Genomic DNA, 19,250 nt, shown 5'->3' with positions numbered 1-19,250 from the left:
ACTAATGGTTATACATTAATCTAATACGTCGTACTGCTTTTATGAATCTGTAATAAATATTAAATATTCAAACCAAGATCATGAATTTTAAATTTTATTCTTGTACGCTTTGGTTAAAAATAAAAACAGAATTTTATTTATAATTTTACGACCAAATTTGAGAATCATAAAAATTCAACTTAAAACCGTTAAAAATTATTTGTATTTTAATGAATAGATAGATACCTTACACGTATAAAGTATTTGATCTATAGTTGGTAATAATTACACAAGTCAACAAAAATAAAAAAAATAATAATTTGAAACATAGTAGGTGAATTAGAATATATTTTTTATGCTGAATCTTAAAATAAAATCAGTTTTTGTTCCTCGCCCCTAGATTTTTAGGTATGACCGTCTAAAACATTGAGAATCTTCTTAACAGAATACAAAAAAAAAAAAATAATTACAATTAAAATTTTTACCTTTATTTTGCAGACATTTACGTTTATCTTAATTATTTTTTTCTTATTTTCCTCTTGTGTTCAGTGAAGTCTTCTCTTTATATTATCCAACAGTAGTCACTCATCATAGTTTCATTTCATCTTCCTTGATAACGTTCTTCCATTTGCAATATATCTTCGTGGAACCTTTCTCTTTGTTCATTGCTGATGTCATACAAGTTAAAGGGAAAAAGTCCAAATAAGAATTTTTTTTTTTTTTTGTCTTCAGTCATTTGACTGGTTTGATGCAGCTCTCCAAGATTCCCTATCTAGTGCTAGTCGTTTCATTTCAGTATACCCTCTACATCCTACATCCCCAACAATTTGTTTTACATACTCCAAATGTGGCCTGCCTACACAATTTTTTCCTTCTACCTGTCCTTCCAATATTAAAGTGACTATTCCAGGATGCCTTAGTATGTGGCCTATAAGTCTGTCTCTTCTTTTAACTATATTTTTCCAAATGCTTCTTTCTTCATCTATTTGCCGCAATACCTCTTCATTTGTCACTTTATCCACCCATCTGATTTTTAACATTCTCCTATAGCACCACATTTCAAAAGCTTCTAATCTTTTCTTCTCAGATACTCCGATTGTCCAAGTTTCACTTCCATATAAAGCGACACTCCAAACATACACTTTCAAAAATCTTTTCCTGACATTTAAATTAATTTTTGATGTAAACAAATTATATTTCTTACTGAAGGCTCGTTTAGCTTGTGCTATTCGGCATTTTATATCGCTCCTGCTTCGTCCATCTTTAGTAATTTTACTTCCCAAATAACAAAATTCTTCTACCTCCATAATCTTTTCTCCTCCTATTTTCACATTCAGCGGTCCATCTTTGTTATTTCTACTACATTTCATTACTTTTGTTTTGTTCTTGTTTATTTTCATGCGATAGTTCTTGCGTAGGACTTCATCTATGCCGTTCATTGTTTCTTCTAAATCCTTTTTACTCTCGGCTAGAATTACTATATCATCAGCAAATCGTAGCATCTTTATCTTTTCACCTTGTACTGTTACTCCGAATCTAAATTGTTCTTTAACATCATTAACTGCTAGTTCCATGTAAAGATTAAAAAGTAACGGAGATAGGGAACATCCTTGTCGGACTCCCTTTCTTATTAGGGCTTCTTTCTTATGTTCTTCAATTGTTATTGTTGCTGTTTGGTTCCTGTACATGTTAGCAATTGTTCTTCTATCTCTGTATTTGAACCCTAATTTTTTTAAAATACTGAACATTTTATTCCAGTCTACGTTATCAAAAGCCTTTTCTAGGTCTATAAACGCCAAGTATGTTGGTTTGTTTTTCTTTAATCTTCCTTCTACTATTAATCTGAGGCCTAAAATTGCTTCCCTTGTCCCTATACTTTTCCTGAAACCAAATTGGTCTTCTCCTAACACTTCTTCCACTCTCCTCTCAATTCTTCTGTATAAAATTCTAGTTAAGATTTTTGATGCATGACTAATTAAACTAATTGTTCTGTATTCTTCACATTTATCTGCCCCTGCTTTCTTTGGTATCATAACTATAACACTTTTTTTGAAGTCTGATGGAAATTCCCCATTTTCATAAATATTACACACCAGTTTGTATAATCTATCAATCGCTTCCTCACCTGCACTGCGCAGTAATTCTACAGGTATTCCGTCTATTCCAGGAGCCTTTCTGCCATTTAAATCTTTTAATGCTCTCTTAAATTCAGATCTCAGTATTGCTTCTCCCATTTCATCCTCTTCAACTTCCTCTTCTTCCTCTATAACACCATTTTCTAATTCATTTCCTCCATATAACTCTTCAATATATTCCACCCATCTATCGACTTTACCTTTCGTATTATATATTGGTGTACCATCTTTGTTTAACACATTATTAGATTTTAATTTATGTACCCCAAAATTTTCCTTAACTTTCCTGTATGCTCCATCTATTTTACCAATGTTCATTTCTCTTTCCACTTCTGAACACTTTTCTTTAATCCACTCTTCTTTCACCAGTTTGCACTTCCTGTTTATAGCATTTCTTAATTTCCGATAGTTCCTTTTACTTTCTTCATCACTAGCATTCTTATATTTTCTACGTTCATCCATCAGCTGCAATATATCGTCTGAAACCCAAGGTTTTCTACCGGTTCTCTTTATTCCGCCTAAGTTTGCTTCTGCTGATTTAAGAATTTCCTTTTTAACATTTTCCCATTCTTCTTCTACATTTTCTACCTTATCTTTTTTACTCAGACCTCTTGCGATGTCCTCCTCAAAAATCTTCTTTACCTCCTCTTCCTCAAGCTTCTCTAAATTCCACCGATTCATCTGACACCTTTTCTTCAGGTTTTTAAACCCCAATCTACATTTCATTATCACCAAATTATGGTCGCTATCAATGTCTGCTCCAGGGTAAGTTTTGCAGTCAACGAGTTGATTTCTAAATCTTTGCTTAACCATGATATAATCTATCTGATACCTTCCAGTATCGCCTGGCTTTTTCCAAGTGTATATTCTTCTATTATGATTTTTAAATTGGGTGTTGGCAATTACTAAATTATACTTCGTGCAAAATTCTATAAGTCGGTCCCCTCTTTCATTCCTTTTGCCCAGCACGTATTCACCCACTATATTTCCTTCCTTGCCTTTTCCAATGCTTGCATTCCAATCTCCAACTATTATTAAATTTTCATCTCCTTTTACGTGTTTAATTGCTTCATCAATCTCTTCGTATACACACTCTACCTCATCATCATCATGGGTGCTTGTAGGCATATAGACGTTAACAATCGTTGTCGGTTTAGGTTTTGATTTTATCCTTATTACAATGATTCTATCGCTATGCGTTTTGAAATACTCCACTCTCCTCCCTATCTTCTTGTTCATCACGAAACCTACTCCTGCCTGCCCATTATTTGACGCTGAGTTAATTACTCTAAAATCACCTGACCAAAAGTCGCCTTCTTCTTCCCACCGAACCTCACTAATTCCTACTATATCCACATTTGTCCTACCCATTTCCCTTTTTAAATTTTCTAGCCTACCAACCTTTTTCAAGCTTCTAACATTCCACGCTCCGACTCGTAGAATGTTATTTTTTAATTTTCTGGTGACCCCTTCCTTAGTAGTCCCCACCCGGAGATCCGAACGGGGGACTATTTTACCTCCGGAATATTTTACCAAGGAAGGCGCCTCCATTATTGCTATGTGAAAATGCAGAGAGCCACATTTTCTTGGAAAAAAAGCAGCTGTAGTTTTCCATTGCTTTCAGCTGCGCAGTACTCAGAGGACTGAGTGATGTTGATACGGCCGTTTAAGTCGTCCTGACTCACGCCCCTAACAACTACTGAAAGAGCTGCTGCCCTCTTTCAGGAATCATTCCTTAGTCTGGCTCTCAACAGATACCTCTCCGATATGGTTGCACCTTCGGTCCAGCTACTCTGTATCCCTGAGCACTCAAGCCCCCTCACCAACGGCAAGGTCTCATGATTCATAGAGGAGGCAAATAAGAATATAAAAAATTAATTCTCTATGACATTCTGCGGCCTAAATTTTGTATGTCACTAAGAATTCATTTATAAGTTGATCATAGTTTCAACCTTCCTGTTTACGAGAAAAACAGTAACTACATATTTAAATGACTTCCATGCTGCTAGTTCTTTGGGATTCAGTTTGCTGTGAAATATATTTTCATGAATTAATTTTCTTAATTGTGGTTCGATGAATATTCGCTCTTTTAATTTGGCTTCACTTAATTCTGAAAAAACCTCAGGTAAATATTTAAAGCCATCTCCATCTAATATTTTTACAAAATTAGGCCTAGTTTTATGTGCAGGAATGGTAAAATAGTATGATCTGCTTAGAAAAGGAGATCATTGACAACATTTTCCTTTCCCGGGGTAAACTGAATTTCTTTTTGGCCAGTCGTTAACTGTGTAGTGTTTATCTGTAGCCCGACTATCGCACAAACATAAGAAACACATATATTTTGTAAACCATTTTGGAGACCGAGACGAAACCCTATCGCTTTCAGGTCAGCAGTGATTCGCCATGAGTGTTCATCATACTTAATAGCTTTTATAACTTTTGATATACTTTCATATGCTTATTTGATTACTACAACATGTGCTACTGGTGTAGAAGAAAACTTATTTGAGTTGTGCAATAACACAGCCTTTAAGCTTTCTTTTGATGAGTCTATAACCACTGATTATGAATAACATTTTCACAGTCCAGTTCAGACATTAATCCCTTAATATCATGGCAGGAACAAATTAAACCATCTCTTCTGAAGTATTTCAGTAAATTTTCATTTTGATTTCTATATACTGAAATTATAGAATCCTTGATTAATAAATTCCAATCTTTAAGATGTGGACCTAGAAGTTCTGCATGTTGTTTCGACAAATATAAGTCATGAATTAGGTCGCTCAGTTCTGCTTGTGTGATGAGGTGAGGTTCAGTATTTGATTCTTCTGGATTATAATTAATATCCATCTAAGTTGAGGATATTCATTTAAGAAAAAAATTAGTCATTTTACTTCATTATATTTCTGTTGTGTTGGTGACATAAGTATAATGAAGTTAAAGGATTAATTTTTGTTTCTTTAATGAATAACTTTAATATCTTAATCCTCAAAGGAACTGTGGCATCAATTTACGGCTTAAAACCTTCCCTGGGATAACATGAATATATCCTGAAAATTAGAAAGTTGGTTTTTGCATAATGCTGTTGCAAATGGATGACCAAACAGTTGTAAGCAAACAGACAAAATTTTGCATTTATATGCATATCTTATAAAATTAATTTAAAATAATAAAATAAAACTATGTGCATGAAGTATTTTATTAAATTTTTATTTTTCACTGATAAAAATTGGTAGAAAAAATTTGAATTAACAAGGAGATTTATATGTAATAAAAGAGGGTAGTGTTAGGATTTCTCTCTTTCATTCAGAAGATTCTGGGTGTGGATCTTGATTCTTGATGTTTTTCATATGCTATAAAATTCATCTTTCACAATTAACTGTAATTAGATGGTTACTCTATAGTTGATCAAATAAAAAAATAAAAAACGTAAAAATGAAATTTCATTACATTATAAGAAGTAGAAAAAGGTGGTTTTCTTTGATTTACAAAGGTACACCTAATTACTTACTTATTTATTTTAATTTTCTATTAAATAATATATTTTATAATTTTGAGATCTCAGAAAATAGCAGAAGGGCTCTTAAGAGAAGTTTTTATATTTTATGAAAGGGAAGACATAACCAAATACAATTACGATGATTAAATTTTTAAATTATGATTAGCATATGAAACAGAAAAAATTAGGGGAGAATTCAGCACTCTGGATGAAATACTGTACTTGAAAGTATCTTATCATTTGTTATAAAATGTATTTTATTTGTTACTTTAAATTTCTACTTCTAAAAAAAGAAACTTAAAACAATAAATAAAAGATTTTTATTACTCATGGTTAAGAAATAAATACTAACCTGTATTCTGGTGAAGGGCATCCCTGAGCAATACATACAAGAACCGCACCCTCATCCATATTCACTTGTACTGTACCAGTATGTTCAATAATTGATGGTGAAACAATACCACGATGTTCTGAAATATAAAAATAATATATGGTTATTGAATAATAATTACAGATATTCTTAGAAATAAAACAAATGAGCTGATGTGAAATTATGCTACTAGTATTAAACAGCTTTATAAACTAATATCTAAACAATATAAAAAATATTTTTGTTTAAATCAAATCAAATTTAATTCTATTCTTACTGCAGTAACATTAAATATTCCACCCAGCCGTGATCATGATCATATATGTTTTTTTTTAGTAGGGAGAAGAGAACTTGTGATTAGTTCTCAATTCCATATATTAGCAGGATGAGAGTAGGCGGTTGGTTAGATAATAAGGTCGTAATGTATTTTTATTTGGAACAGGTACTATCTTTGTACATGGGCAGATTTACTAGGTTAAGAAAAATGAGTTTATTATAATATCTTGTTGAGTTCAATTCCTTTTTCTACATTAAAATCAGCACATTATAAAATTTTACATCCAATGTAACTTGTTTTATAATTGCACATGTAATGTTTTAACATTATCCACTTCAAGAATCAAACAAAATTAAAAAAAAAAAAAAAAAATACTGTATTAAAATGAATTGTAAGGTTGGATTTTTCTTATACACATCCTGTTGTAGTGTTCTTTTTTTTTACAAAATATATGTCATGTATTTTCTTAAACAATGAACCACATAACATTTTTCAGTTTTCCATATTTCATTTATGTTTTAAAACTGAATCTCTAATTTTATATAAACTACAAAGGATATATTATTTACTAATGTAAAAAACAATTACTTTTAATTATAAAGGAAAAACTATCCAAGTAACAGTGACATAGAACAAACATATTAAACTACAGATTCATATGAATTCCAAACTGTCTTTTAACATACATATCTGAAATAAAAAAATTTGTAACATTTCAGAACATTGTTGGCAATAATGAAGTAATAATGAAGTAAAGATTAATAGCAGCCAGTCTGAGAGAAGAACTCGAAGAGAGGGACTGCCTACACCCAGAGCAATATGGCTTCAGGAAAGGACATTCAACGATAAATGCGATAAATAGAGTCATGAACTGGGCATTAACAAGCAGAAGAGGATCGAGGAGGACCAGGAAACTCCCCTTAATGGTAATGTTAGACATTAAAAACGCATTCCGATCCGTTCCATGGCCATCAATAATTGAAGCATTAAAAGGAATGAACATTAGCGATTACCTAATTAATCAAATCAATCAATACCTTCATCAAAGATATATTGAATTGAAAACGCTAGAGGGGAAGTCTACATTCCAAATTTTTGGAGGTGTCCCTCAGGGGTCCGTACTTGGACCCATCCTCTGGAACATCTTTTACGATGGGATTTTAAGACTGAACTACCCGGAGGGGGTATTCGTGGTAGGGTATGCTGATGATTTAGCGGTTTTAGTTGAAGATAAGGATGTCGTGAACATAGTGGAAAAAGCCAATCGGGCTTTAAGTTTAATAGATGAGTGGCTAGAAAGGAACTTGCTGCAGATATCCCCTACGAAATCTAGCTGTATCATTTTCTCTGGAAGAAGACGGATAAGGAATATCAACTTAGACATTAGAGGAGAACGAATTATAGAGGTCAATAATGCAAAATACCTTGGAGTTATACTGGACAAAAGCCTAAAATTCGGGAACCATGTCCATATGATAAGTAAGAGGGTAACCCCCACTATCAAGGCTCTGAGGGGTCACTTTCATAACCACGGCGCACCAAGGATGGAGATTAGGAGGTTGATAACTGCAGCCACTACGTCTGCCATACTATATGCGGCCCCGGTATGGGGAGACGCAATGAACATCCAGAGGAACAAAATGAAACTAAGAAGCGTTCATCGGCTTGCTTTGCTACGGGTTGCTGCAGGGTACAGGACTGTTTCATATGATGCACTGTGTATACTGACTGGGGTCCCCCCTATCGATCTACAAGTCAAAGGGCGTACATTAAGATTTACGGGACTGTCAAGAGATGAGGTTGCAGTTTTAATAGATCAGGAGTGGAAGAATGCATGGGCTTGCTCAAACGTGGGGGATTGGACCAGAAGACTAATCCCTAACATAAGAGATTGGAAAGGTAAAAGAAGGGGCAACGTAGACTTCTATGTTACACAATTATTGACGGGTCATGGCTCCTTTGGTCAGTACTTATATAAAATTGGAAAAAGGGCTACACCGCAGTGTGATTACTGCCAAGAGATAGACAACGCTGAACATACTATTTTTGTTTGTCCCAGATGGGCACGCAACAGAAGTGAGATCTCTGCAAACAGGCTAACACCGGATATTTTAATCAACTGGCTGGTGTTCAGTGATGTAAACTGGAATTGGTTTAGAAGGTTCGCGGGTGAAGTTCTCCGATCTAAGAAAGAAGTAGCTAGAAGACGGGGAATGTAGTAGGGATGGGAGGACAGTCCCTCCGTGGAGGGCCCGTATGCCGAGGTATGCGGGTTCCTGAAAAGGGAGGGAACTCCTGGGGAGAAGTTGGGTAAAAGAAAGACCGAGTCCCGGCCGTAGGTGTCGGCCCTGCGGGTGCCCTGGCACTCGGTGGGGTCGGTGGCGCCGGTTTGAGGCGTGGCATAAAGACCAAGACCCGGTTCCCTGCTGAGGGGGTGGGGGGCGGAGTAGCCAGACCTCATCTCTGAGGCGGGGAATTTGAGGCAGGCAAACAAAGAAGTAAAGATCCGAGACCGGGGAGGCTAACCTGCCGTGCCGGGCGTACTACCGGTGGGCGGGGGACGCCTCCTTAGAGTAAATCGACACTCTCCCCAACTGAGTTATACTTAATTGGATATCCTGTTTGGGGGAGAAGGGGATAAAAAAAATAATAATAATGAAGTAAATAACTACTAATGAATTGCATAATTCTCTGGTTAAGCTGGTCAAGTTATGAAATTCATTTGTGAAAAACTTTCTGGTTTAATTTTATCTTTTTAAGCTCTATTTTTAATTTTATGATAAAATAGCTCCCTTTTGTTGAAAAAGAAAATCAAAATTATGAATTCTTTTTTTTTCAAATTTTTATGTAAAAATATTTATTTCTAATTTCATGATACTTAGTTAAATAAATAGATTAAAAAAACTGAATATTTCTGTACTTTTAGAGGACTTAATGGAAGTTGTACGATGGGACTATTGTTTTGTCTTCTTGTTCTTTTCCAAATATATATAATAATTAAAAAATACAGCAAATGAACAAGTGAATACAAAATGACTTGATGAGTGAATTAGTTGTGCTCTGTACTTGACAACTATCTGTATCGACTCTTGCTGCTATTCATCTGAATATTTTCCCAGATTTGTTATTTCTTTAAAATTATTTATTTTCTTTTCATCCATGTGCAATTTTAGATTTTCAGTAATATAAGCTGTTAGATTTATATTATTTCAAGTAATAGAGTATCTATTTCATTTTTACCTTGCTGCGATTCATTTGAATATTTTCCCAGATTTGTTATTTCTTTAAAATTATTTATTTTCTTTTCATCCATGTGCAATTTTAGATTTTCAGTAATATAAGCTGTTACATTTATATTATTTCAAGTAATGGAGATACTATTTCATTTTTACCTTGTTATTTATCATATAAAATCAATAAATTTGGCCCTTTACTTAGGTCTCAAGAATTTCAGACTCAATTAATTTTACTGGAGGCGTAGAAATTAGGGCAAAATATTTCGCCAACCGACAATCGCTAACGAAATGTTTCCGAACCTCTGTTTATATAAACTTTCTTCTTCATTTTCACCAGCAGAACAGTCTTGGAAGTTTGCTTCATCCTTCGTGAATCACTTTATATAAATGGGAAGGCTTTCTATATGAATATTAAAGTGTTATTATTTTTTTTATGAAGCTTTTTTCTTCTTTATCTAAAATATTACTAATGACTTCTATGGTTAACTGACAAAAGAAAATTAATGACTAGTAAATCTTTAGAGAAAGAGATCGAGAAAACTTTACTGAAAAAAAAAAAATGAACACCCGTCAAAATTATATATGAAAGCAATAAAAATTATTAAAATATTAATTGTAAAAAAAATCTGCTTAAAAATAGGTTTTTAAATTTTACTTTTTTGTCATCTTTGACACATTTTTCCTATAAAGTTGAGACGCTTTTTAAATATATTACTTTAAGAAAGAAAAGAGTACTATTATTTTATTACTTTACAGTATCTATTCCAGTGTTTCATGTAAAACGATTCATGTACAGTCCTGTCAGAGATATTTTCTAAGAATAATGATGTTTATTGTACACCCGTTTCAGTAGGTTTATCATTGATGTACTTTAACATGCAAGATATTTATATTTGTTTTAAATCAAAAGTTTTTTTTCTCTCTACTCCCCTAGGCTGATCCGACTTGTTGGTATTAAGCCACCCAGAGGAGTGTCTGATTACTCTAAGAGGCCTTCCCACCTACCGGCTATATACCGGCATGGTAGATCGGCCCGCCGGTCAGCTCTTTTGAGATTTCCTTTATTATTAATGGCCTTTTTTGACACCACGCCATACCAAGTACGTCGTGACGTGACGTCGGGTCTTTTGTTTCAATTCAAAAATCAAAGCTATTGGGAAGTAACTACACTCGTTATATTCTCTTAGAAAGCTTTACATGATATGCATGTTATTCTTAAGAATAGTTTCATCGTTCTTAAGAGTACCTTGTGATTTAAATTAGGTCTTCTACAATCGTTACGGTTATGATATTTAAAAAATAAAACGAAGTGACACATTCGTATGATAGTAGTCACAAAATTACCGTAGCCATTTTTCCTGAGTAGGGAATTTTATTTTTAGAAATCGCATGAATTTCCCCCCCCCCCTATTCTTTTGATATAAAATAAATACATTACCTCTTTCAAAAAATGTAATAATTTATTTTACAAATCGATTTAAATGTTGTGGTTTTTCATAGAATTTTTTTTAATATTAACATCTCACGTGTCTTAATTTAAATCTAACGTATTTATTTAGGAAAAAACAGAATTTTAATTCTTTAAAAAGTAAGAAGTGAGATCGCATTATATAAATAATTACATAAAATTATTTCACATAAAATTGATATTTATTAAAAATCAAATTAAAATTGTTGTTTCGTTTATTTGTTCTCCCTACATTATAAAATGAAAAACCTAAAAAGAAAAATCCTGAAAACATGAATTTTGTAATAATTCGTAATCTAATTGATCTACTGGGATAGACAATGGTTTAAAACATTTGGAGAATCCAATCACACCTCACCCATAATGAGGGCTCACCCATAATTTTTTCTCAACTCTGAATCGAAATATGAGCGAACATTAGTTTTTTATTATAAAATGGTAACAAAACTGCTGGCTGTGTAGTTACCAAGGGGAATAGCCCCTAATTTTTAATAAAATTTTATAACTAAAGAAATTAAATTTTTACGGATATTCTAAAATATGAAGAAAAAATTTGTTTTATTATTTACAAAATAGATGAGATCTTTATTACTAGTTGAAAAATAGCATCTAGAAATAAATAAAATGTAATATAAAAGTAATAAATTGGGGAACAAAGTATTGTAACAATTATTATTAATTAATATTAAATTAATTATTATTAAGTAGATTTGTCTGCCATGCAAGTACTTTATCACTTAAACTATAAAATAATAAATTACAAATGGAGTAATGGAAATGTAAAACGGAAGCTTAGAAAAAAGGAAATTTATACAGTAAAGAAATTTAACTTTATATAAAGATTTATATTTAGAAATTATGCAGAATTCTTTAAAATACAATATTTGTATGGAATGAAACGCTTAATAGTTTGATTGACACTGAATGAGTTTTTGAAATGTAATACAAGATTAAAAATGAATTTCGAAGATATGATGTTTTAGTTTATAAAGATTTTAATATGATTATGAGACAGAATTGAGACACATTTAGCAAAATTTTGTAAAAAAGAACTATGTCAGAGTTCTTCAAATCAAACGTTGATAATTTATTCCGTAGTAAATAGTTGGGTAGATGATAAAGGAAATAATGACTAAGGATAAAGGCATATAAATGTACTGATTATAAAACGATAATACAAAACATAAATGAATGTAAAATTGAATGAAAACAGTGAAATTAATTAATTGATGATCCAAAACAAAGTAGGTAAATACGAATTATGAATGTCTAGAAATATATTAAACTACACTATTGTGTTTTTACAAATAGAATATTTAAGTTCAATAAAAGTTAATTAAAAAATTAAATTCCTAAAGAAAAATACGTGCGAGAAGGCTTGACATTTACAATATTGTAACAATTCCGTCAAATCTCTCACGAAAATAAAAAAAGTAAATTTAACAATTGACAGTTGATATATCTGGCCTTATGTCGAATGGAGGGTCTTTAAATTGGATAAGTAGGAGGAATGGATGAGACGGGGAAAGAGAGAGCGAATGAGAGAGAATGGTGAAGAAGTAATTCGCGTCAAGCTTTTAATTGCACCCTTTAATTATCGGCTGGAAGACTTCATCCCTTCTGATTGCTCTGATATGTTCCCTTAATTAATTGAATACATTCTGCTACTTAATTAAACTTCTGTACCAATGAACTATGTCTTTCATGATAAAACAGAAAAAAATATTTAATAGATAATGTCAAGAGATTGGTATACTTTAAAGGTCGAAGTCAAAACAAATCATTAAAAAAAAATCTATTGTTTTCTCTTCATTTTTTCAAATACATATTTTTCTCGCAATTTATTCGATTTTAAAGAGTTTCTTTTGTTATTTATTTGTTTTTTTATAAAAAAAATACTATAAAATTATAGAATATAAAATATATATATTATTTTAAAATAAATAAAATATATTTTATTTATTTATTTTTTAATTGATTAATAAAAAGAGTTCATATTTATTTTTATCCTGTCAAAACGGAAATAAAGTTTTTGTTTCCATTTTTATACTGCTTTTTATTAATTTTTGATTTACAAAGCCCAAAATACATCAAACAATGAAGCATATAAGCAAAGGTACGAAAGTTTTTATAAAAGATTTTCCTACTTTACAATAAACATGCTTAAAGAAATATAAAAATCTATAGAGATACTTTTTTAACCGTTAAATATACATATTTGGAATTAATTAAATAAATGTATCTGTATATGGTCTTCAAAAGTAAGTGACCTCCTTCAAAAGTAATTGTAGGTGTACTTACCGCAACCGCTACCGCGGTTACACCTACAATTACCGCTACCGCTGCGGTAGTGGAAGAACTGAGACCCAAGATGGCTACGAAGGTGACAAGAAAAGGAGGTAGGAGGGTTGCTCTAAGATAACAGGCAGGATGCATTGTACTAAAGTAATGCAAAAGCGGAACCAACACGCGGAAAATGTGGGTGAAAGAGAGGATTTAATAAGTAGCAATACCAAATGATCAGAGATACCACGCGCACCCAGTGTCTTAGGAAGGTTTTCTCTTTTTTTCAAGAAAAAAAAATTATAATGCCAGTAAAGCTTTGACACCTGGTTTCAAAAGTCGATTTAAAGCTGTAATTTACAGTTTCACTTGTAATGTATATGTTTGGTTCGTAAAGTGGTAAAAAACGTATTTCAAAGAGCTAAATCGCATAACGCGCGTGATGTTTACGAAGTTTTGCGCGCATCATCTAAGGAGTTAAGTTGAGCGGTACCATTTACTAAGAGATGGGAGAGGGATCGTTGATTTCCTTAAGGTATATTCAAAGCAGAATATCAGGAATTTCTTTAGCGAAAGGAGGATTCTTAGCTTACTCCTCACGGAAGTAATACCTAACCCATGTTAGGTTTTGGGATGTTTTGGTTTTCATATCAAGGATTCTTTTGAGGATAGGTTATGTTTTTTAGCTACATATTTTTTTTCCATATTTCAGGAAAGTCTGAAACGATATGGAAGGTATGCTGCGTTGGTTCTATATTTCAATATATTCTCAACTATGAACTTTGAAGAGCATTCGTGAGTAACACAGGTGATTTTTGCTTATTTCTATTACGGAAATTGAGGATCTTTTTTCAACCCTTGATTTATGAAAAGATGGATGGTGGGGAACAGAGCACTAAAGATTCATTGTGGGCGATTGTAGATGGAAGATAGACTTTGATGCTTCCTTTTGATGGCTGGAAGGTGCAGGGTTGTTGGCTGAAACTGAAGGCATTAGAGTCATTAGCACGCTCAGGTAGAGGAAGCATGTAATGAAAGATCCTATGGTTGCCACAGACTTATATCGTCTGTTTGGCAAAATCGGTGAATCAATTTGAACATGTAAGTAGTGGTTGTCAGATTTTGGCCCAAAGAGAGACTACAAAAATCGTCTCAACAAAGTGGTTAAACTACTGTATCATCGTATAGCTCGGGACATGAAGATACTTCCGACCCGTACTACTAGTATTTTCCTTTATCTGTGCTTGAAAACCCAAATTACCGTAAAATTCTCATAGATAAGTCAATGGAATATAACAGGCCTGACATTATAGTGACAGACAAGGTAGGAAAAACATTACCTAGCTTATAGATTTCGCAATTCTACTGGAATCACAACAGAAACTAAATGGAAAAGCTTCAAATTTAGAAATAATATGCTGCTGTTCTTAATCTAGGCTTGTCAGAAAAAGGCCAATAAAAATTTATTTGAAAATAAAATTAAAAAAACACATTTTACAATTTATAAGGTAACTTTTCGAATAATGAATTATTTAAATTTACGTAACGTATGAAATTCAGTTTATTTGTGATTTTCTGAGTGTTACATTTAGTTTACTGTATAATAATAATTGCTATTTAATTAATGTATAATTCATCTATTTGCGACAAATAGATGAATAATATATAATACTATTAATACATTATATTAATAATATAATATATTAATATATAATAATAATTGTTATTTAATTAATGTATAATTCATCTATTTGCGACAAGTAGATGAAGAAAGAAGCATTTGGAAAACTATAGTTAAAAGAAGAGACAGACTTATAGGCCACATACTAAGGCATCCTGGAATAGTCGCTTTAATATTGGAATGACAGGTAAAAGGAAAAAAATTGTGTAGGCAGACCACGTTTGGAATATGTAAAACAAATTGTTAGGGATGTAGGATGTAGAGGGTATACTGAAATGAAACGACTAGCATTAGATAGGGAATCTTGGAGAGCTGCATCAAACCAGTCAAATGACTGAAGACAAAAAAAAAAGTATAATTGAATGTAATGTAAAATTATCGAAATGTATTACTTTCTCGTCTAGAAAGCGCTATAGCTCTAGAAGGGAAAGTATTGTAATAGATCTAATTTTGGCATTTGCGGTTTGCACCGGATCTTGCCATTTTGACACCTGAGGAACAAAAAAACGGATGGAATTTTTCCGGATGTTAATGTTCGTATGTACGTGTGGTGTTTGTTGTTGGATTCTGAATCACCTTACACCTCAAGAATTATTGGACCGATTTTGACAAACTTGGTCATATTTCTTGTATCTGCGGGACATTGATGCCATTCAAGTTTCAACTTAAAAGGTCAAGGAGGTAAGGCTGTAGAGCAAGATCACTATCAGTATCTTGAGATCTCCTCTAATTAAGGTCATATTTTTCTTAAGCACATTTTTTTAACAATTAAAAATAACAATATTTCCTCCCAAAAATTTTTTTTGCAAAATCATACCTTCACCCCAAAAAATGATCTAAACGACTGCTATACTGTGACGTCACAGGTGAGCGGTGACTTGAGACTGTACAAGACTACACTTTATTTACATTCATAGATATCATCCTCATTCGTCCTCTGAAGAAATATCGTACGGTGATTCCGGTGGTTAAACAGAAAAAAAAGAGAGAAGAGTGGTAGAATTAAACAAATGAATAATATTTAAAGTGTAAAAAAGTAACTCGGTTTGGCTGGATCTCGAACTCGATCGCGCTGTTGACTCAGTACCTGGTGCGTTAAGACACGCGGTTATACCAGTCTTCGGACCGTACAATCGAAATTTGTTGAATTTAAGTTGTGAAATTACATTAGATTAGTTAGTGCCAGTCGTCGCCGTTAGTACCACCACACCTGCACGGATTAAATACGGTATGCGCGCGCGTTTTGGTTAGAATCATTGAATAAAATAATTTAAAAAAAATATTATATTTAAATAAAATGATTAATATTTTAAATAAAGTTGTGTGTGTAAGCCATGCATCAGAAATAACTCAAAGTTGTCAACTTTTATTTCATTAATAATTTAGTTTTTTATGAATTTTTTTTTTTTAATGCTTATTAGTTTTCCAAACCATTAAGTTAGTCTTTTTTAAAAGTATTTTAATATTTTCGTAAAGGTTTTAAATTAATTTCACAATTTATAATGTATATTTATACGTAGATTGAGGAGCAGAAGGAGGCGTGTATGAGAAAAAACATATACGCCTCTTTATGTGGATTAATATACTATATATGTTTATTTTTCACTTAAGGCAGATAAATAAACGTGGTAAATAAGATTTATGGTGGTTTATCTTAGAATCACAACTTCTAAGACTGAATGAGGTCAGTTGAGAAGGAAAAGACGAAACTCTATCGGATCAGTTAGAAAAGATGTTATCGAGGGGAGGGCTGATTGTATGTTTAGGTTAGTGAAATGATTGTATGGGTAAGACATATGGCCGGATCGGATTGGTTTGGTTGAGGGAAGATTGATGTAAAAAGGGGAGAAAAAAGAGAAATAGTATATAGGGAGAGGGTAAAAGAGATTGAAGTTAAGGGGAAATTTAATGGGAAGGGGTTTGAGGGAGAACAGGGAGGCTTATAGTCTACCTAAGTGGCTCAATATCAAGGTCATTTGATTTCAAATAAGATCTACACTGTATGTACGTAACAGGACTCTAGTACGTATATTTTCTACTCAAATGTTGTATATTACATCCCTGTCCTTCAGCCCTTCATCTTGTTGTACCTTTTACGTACAACTAAATAACCCATCGTCATATATACTTTTAACAACATATATTTCTCTCCTGCTACATCACTTATCAATATAAATATATATATATATATATATAGACTACATATTTGTATCTCTCTGAAACGATATGGAACGTACGCTCGCTGCATTGGTTCTATATTTCAATATATTCTCAACTATTGGACTTTGAAGAGCATTCGTGTGTAACAACTGTTCGACTGATTGACGCTTATCTTCTGCTTCAGTTCAGTTCGATATATATATATATATATATATATATATATGCCTCAATATCCACGGTATACTTCCTTAATATACCAGTATTAAATTTCTAACTTTGGGAACATTATAATAAAAGATCTAACTTTTCTAAAATACATAAAGTAAAATAAAAATACTCCTTTATGAAATATATGTTTTTATATCATAAATTATGCGTAGATATAATTATTAAAAAATTTATAAATATTCTACTCATACGCCTAGCTTCATGGAGTTTCCTAAAGAGAGAACTTTGTTAGATTTTTTTTTTGTGTTAAAAAGTATCCTTTTAACCTACGTTTAAACAAAGATCATGGGAAATCTTTTTAATATGTTTTATAATAATCAGATGAACCGTTTTAACTTAATATTAGGAAGAATAGAGTAGTCCACAGATAAAAAATTAATAATATCTTTAAATAAGGTCTATTTGTTAGAGGCTGCACAAATGTCTTACAAAGTCATGTTTGATGAAATAGTGAAGACATTCTTTATCAATCTGCAGAAGTAAAGCAAGGTCTTCAATAATTCTGTTTATTTAATTGTATCTAACTTGTATTTTTTATTATTACGGGGGTATCCTAGTTATTTCAAGATACATAAAGTCAAATATATTTATGTAAATGAAGTTAAATAAAATCCAAGTAATTATTACATCTGAAAACTAAAGCGAGAGAAGCTAGATAATGGGATAACGCCTGATTTAGGACCCAGATCAGTAAGAGGACTAAAGATCACCCAGCAAGGAATCAGAGTTGCCTTAAAAAGATCTGAGACTCAGGCGAAGAAAGTGACCTGAGGTGAAGGGGCGAAGGACAGCCCCCTGTGGAGCCGTCGTGCGTCTGCACTTGTGCGGATGGGCAAAGGGGTTGAAGCACAGGGACTCCGGATCCCTGGACCCTAAAGACATCTTCTGGGCCCGCGCCATGCTTAAACTGCAGGATCGGCCCCAGATGAGGAGAAACGGTGAGGTAGGAGTTTTAGTCGGTAGGGTACGGTTACACACATAGGCTCTTAGCCTAACATCTAGCCGAACCCCATTTATGGGGGGGTGCGTAAATGGCGTTTCCCAGACTCATCTATATAAAATAAAATACATTATAAGATAGATACACAAGTGCAAACATACTCTTATGTGTAAACAAAATTCTTTGTAACGACGAAAGAAAAACAAATTATCTAAAATACAAAGTGTCTCTAAATGAATCATCCGAATTTAAAATTTAATAACTATTCAGCTTTTAATCCGTTATGATCGAGCAATGTACTGTTAGAAAGAGGGAACCCTCGAGTTTTATTTTCCAGCAGGACGGAGTACCACTTCACTCAAGTCTGTAGTTCGAGAATTTTTGAGCTACAGGATTCCTTAACGATGGTTTGGCTGTATGGGATCTAACGATTCACCTTTACATCACTGGTCTCCAAGATCGCCGTACCTCAATTCATGCGATTTTTACTTGTGGGGTTTTGTAAAAGATTCCGCCTATATGCTTCCCCTTCCAGCTACATCGGCTAATTACAGAACCGCATAACAGAAGCTGTGAGCAGTTAATAGAGAAACGCTTGCTAAGATGTGGCACAAATTCGACTACCGTGTAGACATATGCCGTGCATTCCAAGGGAGTCGTATTGAGGACCTATGTCTTGGTATGTATAAAAACTTCATGAATAAACCTTTTATGTATAATTAATCTTAAATTTTTATATTAATATTTTTTCGAACTATAAACAATTCAAATCGGATAATGTTTTTTGGGAAACGCTGTTCGTATCATAAAACTTTAAAACTTTAGATTTATATGCTTGTGTAAGTAAGAAGAACTTTCTAATAAAAAGGTTACCCTAAAATACCTATATTAAAATTCAACAAATTAAAAATATTAATATTTTACCTATTCTGTTAGCTATAAGAGTAAACCTGCTATATATTATATTATATTATTATATTATGTTAAATTACAA

General features: G+C 32.6%; 1 protein-coding gene across 1 annotated transcript in view; it reads right to left on the bottom strand.

Annotated features, from left to right (window-relative positions):
• The window catches only part of Dscam2 (Down syndrome cell adhesion molecule 2), a 462,957-nt gene that overhangs the window by 181,926 nt on the left and 261,781 nt on the right, over positions 1-19,250 (bottom strand). The window contains exon 4 of the mRNA XM_075372643.1: positions 5,966-6,083. Coding sequence (XP_075228758.1) covers positions 5,966-6,083 — 118 coding nt within the window. The remainder of the gene's footprint in view (positions 1-5,965; positions 6,084-19,250) is intronic.

The sequence above is a fragment of the Lycorma delicatula genome, chromosome 8 (genome assembly GCF_047948215.1).
Source record: "Lycorma delicatula isolate Av1 chromosome 8, ASM4794821v1, whole genome shotgun sequence".
Lineage (NCBI taxonomy): Eukaryota > Metazoa > Arthropoda > Insecta > Hemiptera > Fulgoridae > Lycorma > Lycorma delicatula.
Note: the sequence above shows the minus strand (reverse complement) of the source record. Positions and strands in the feature narration are given on the sequence as shown.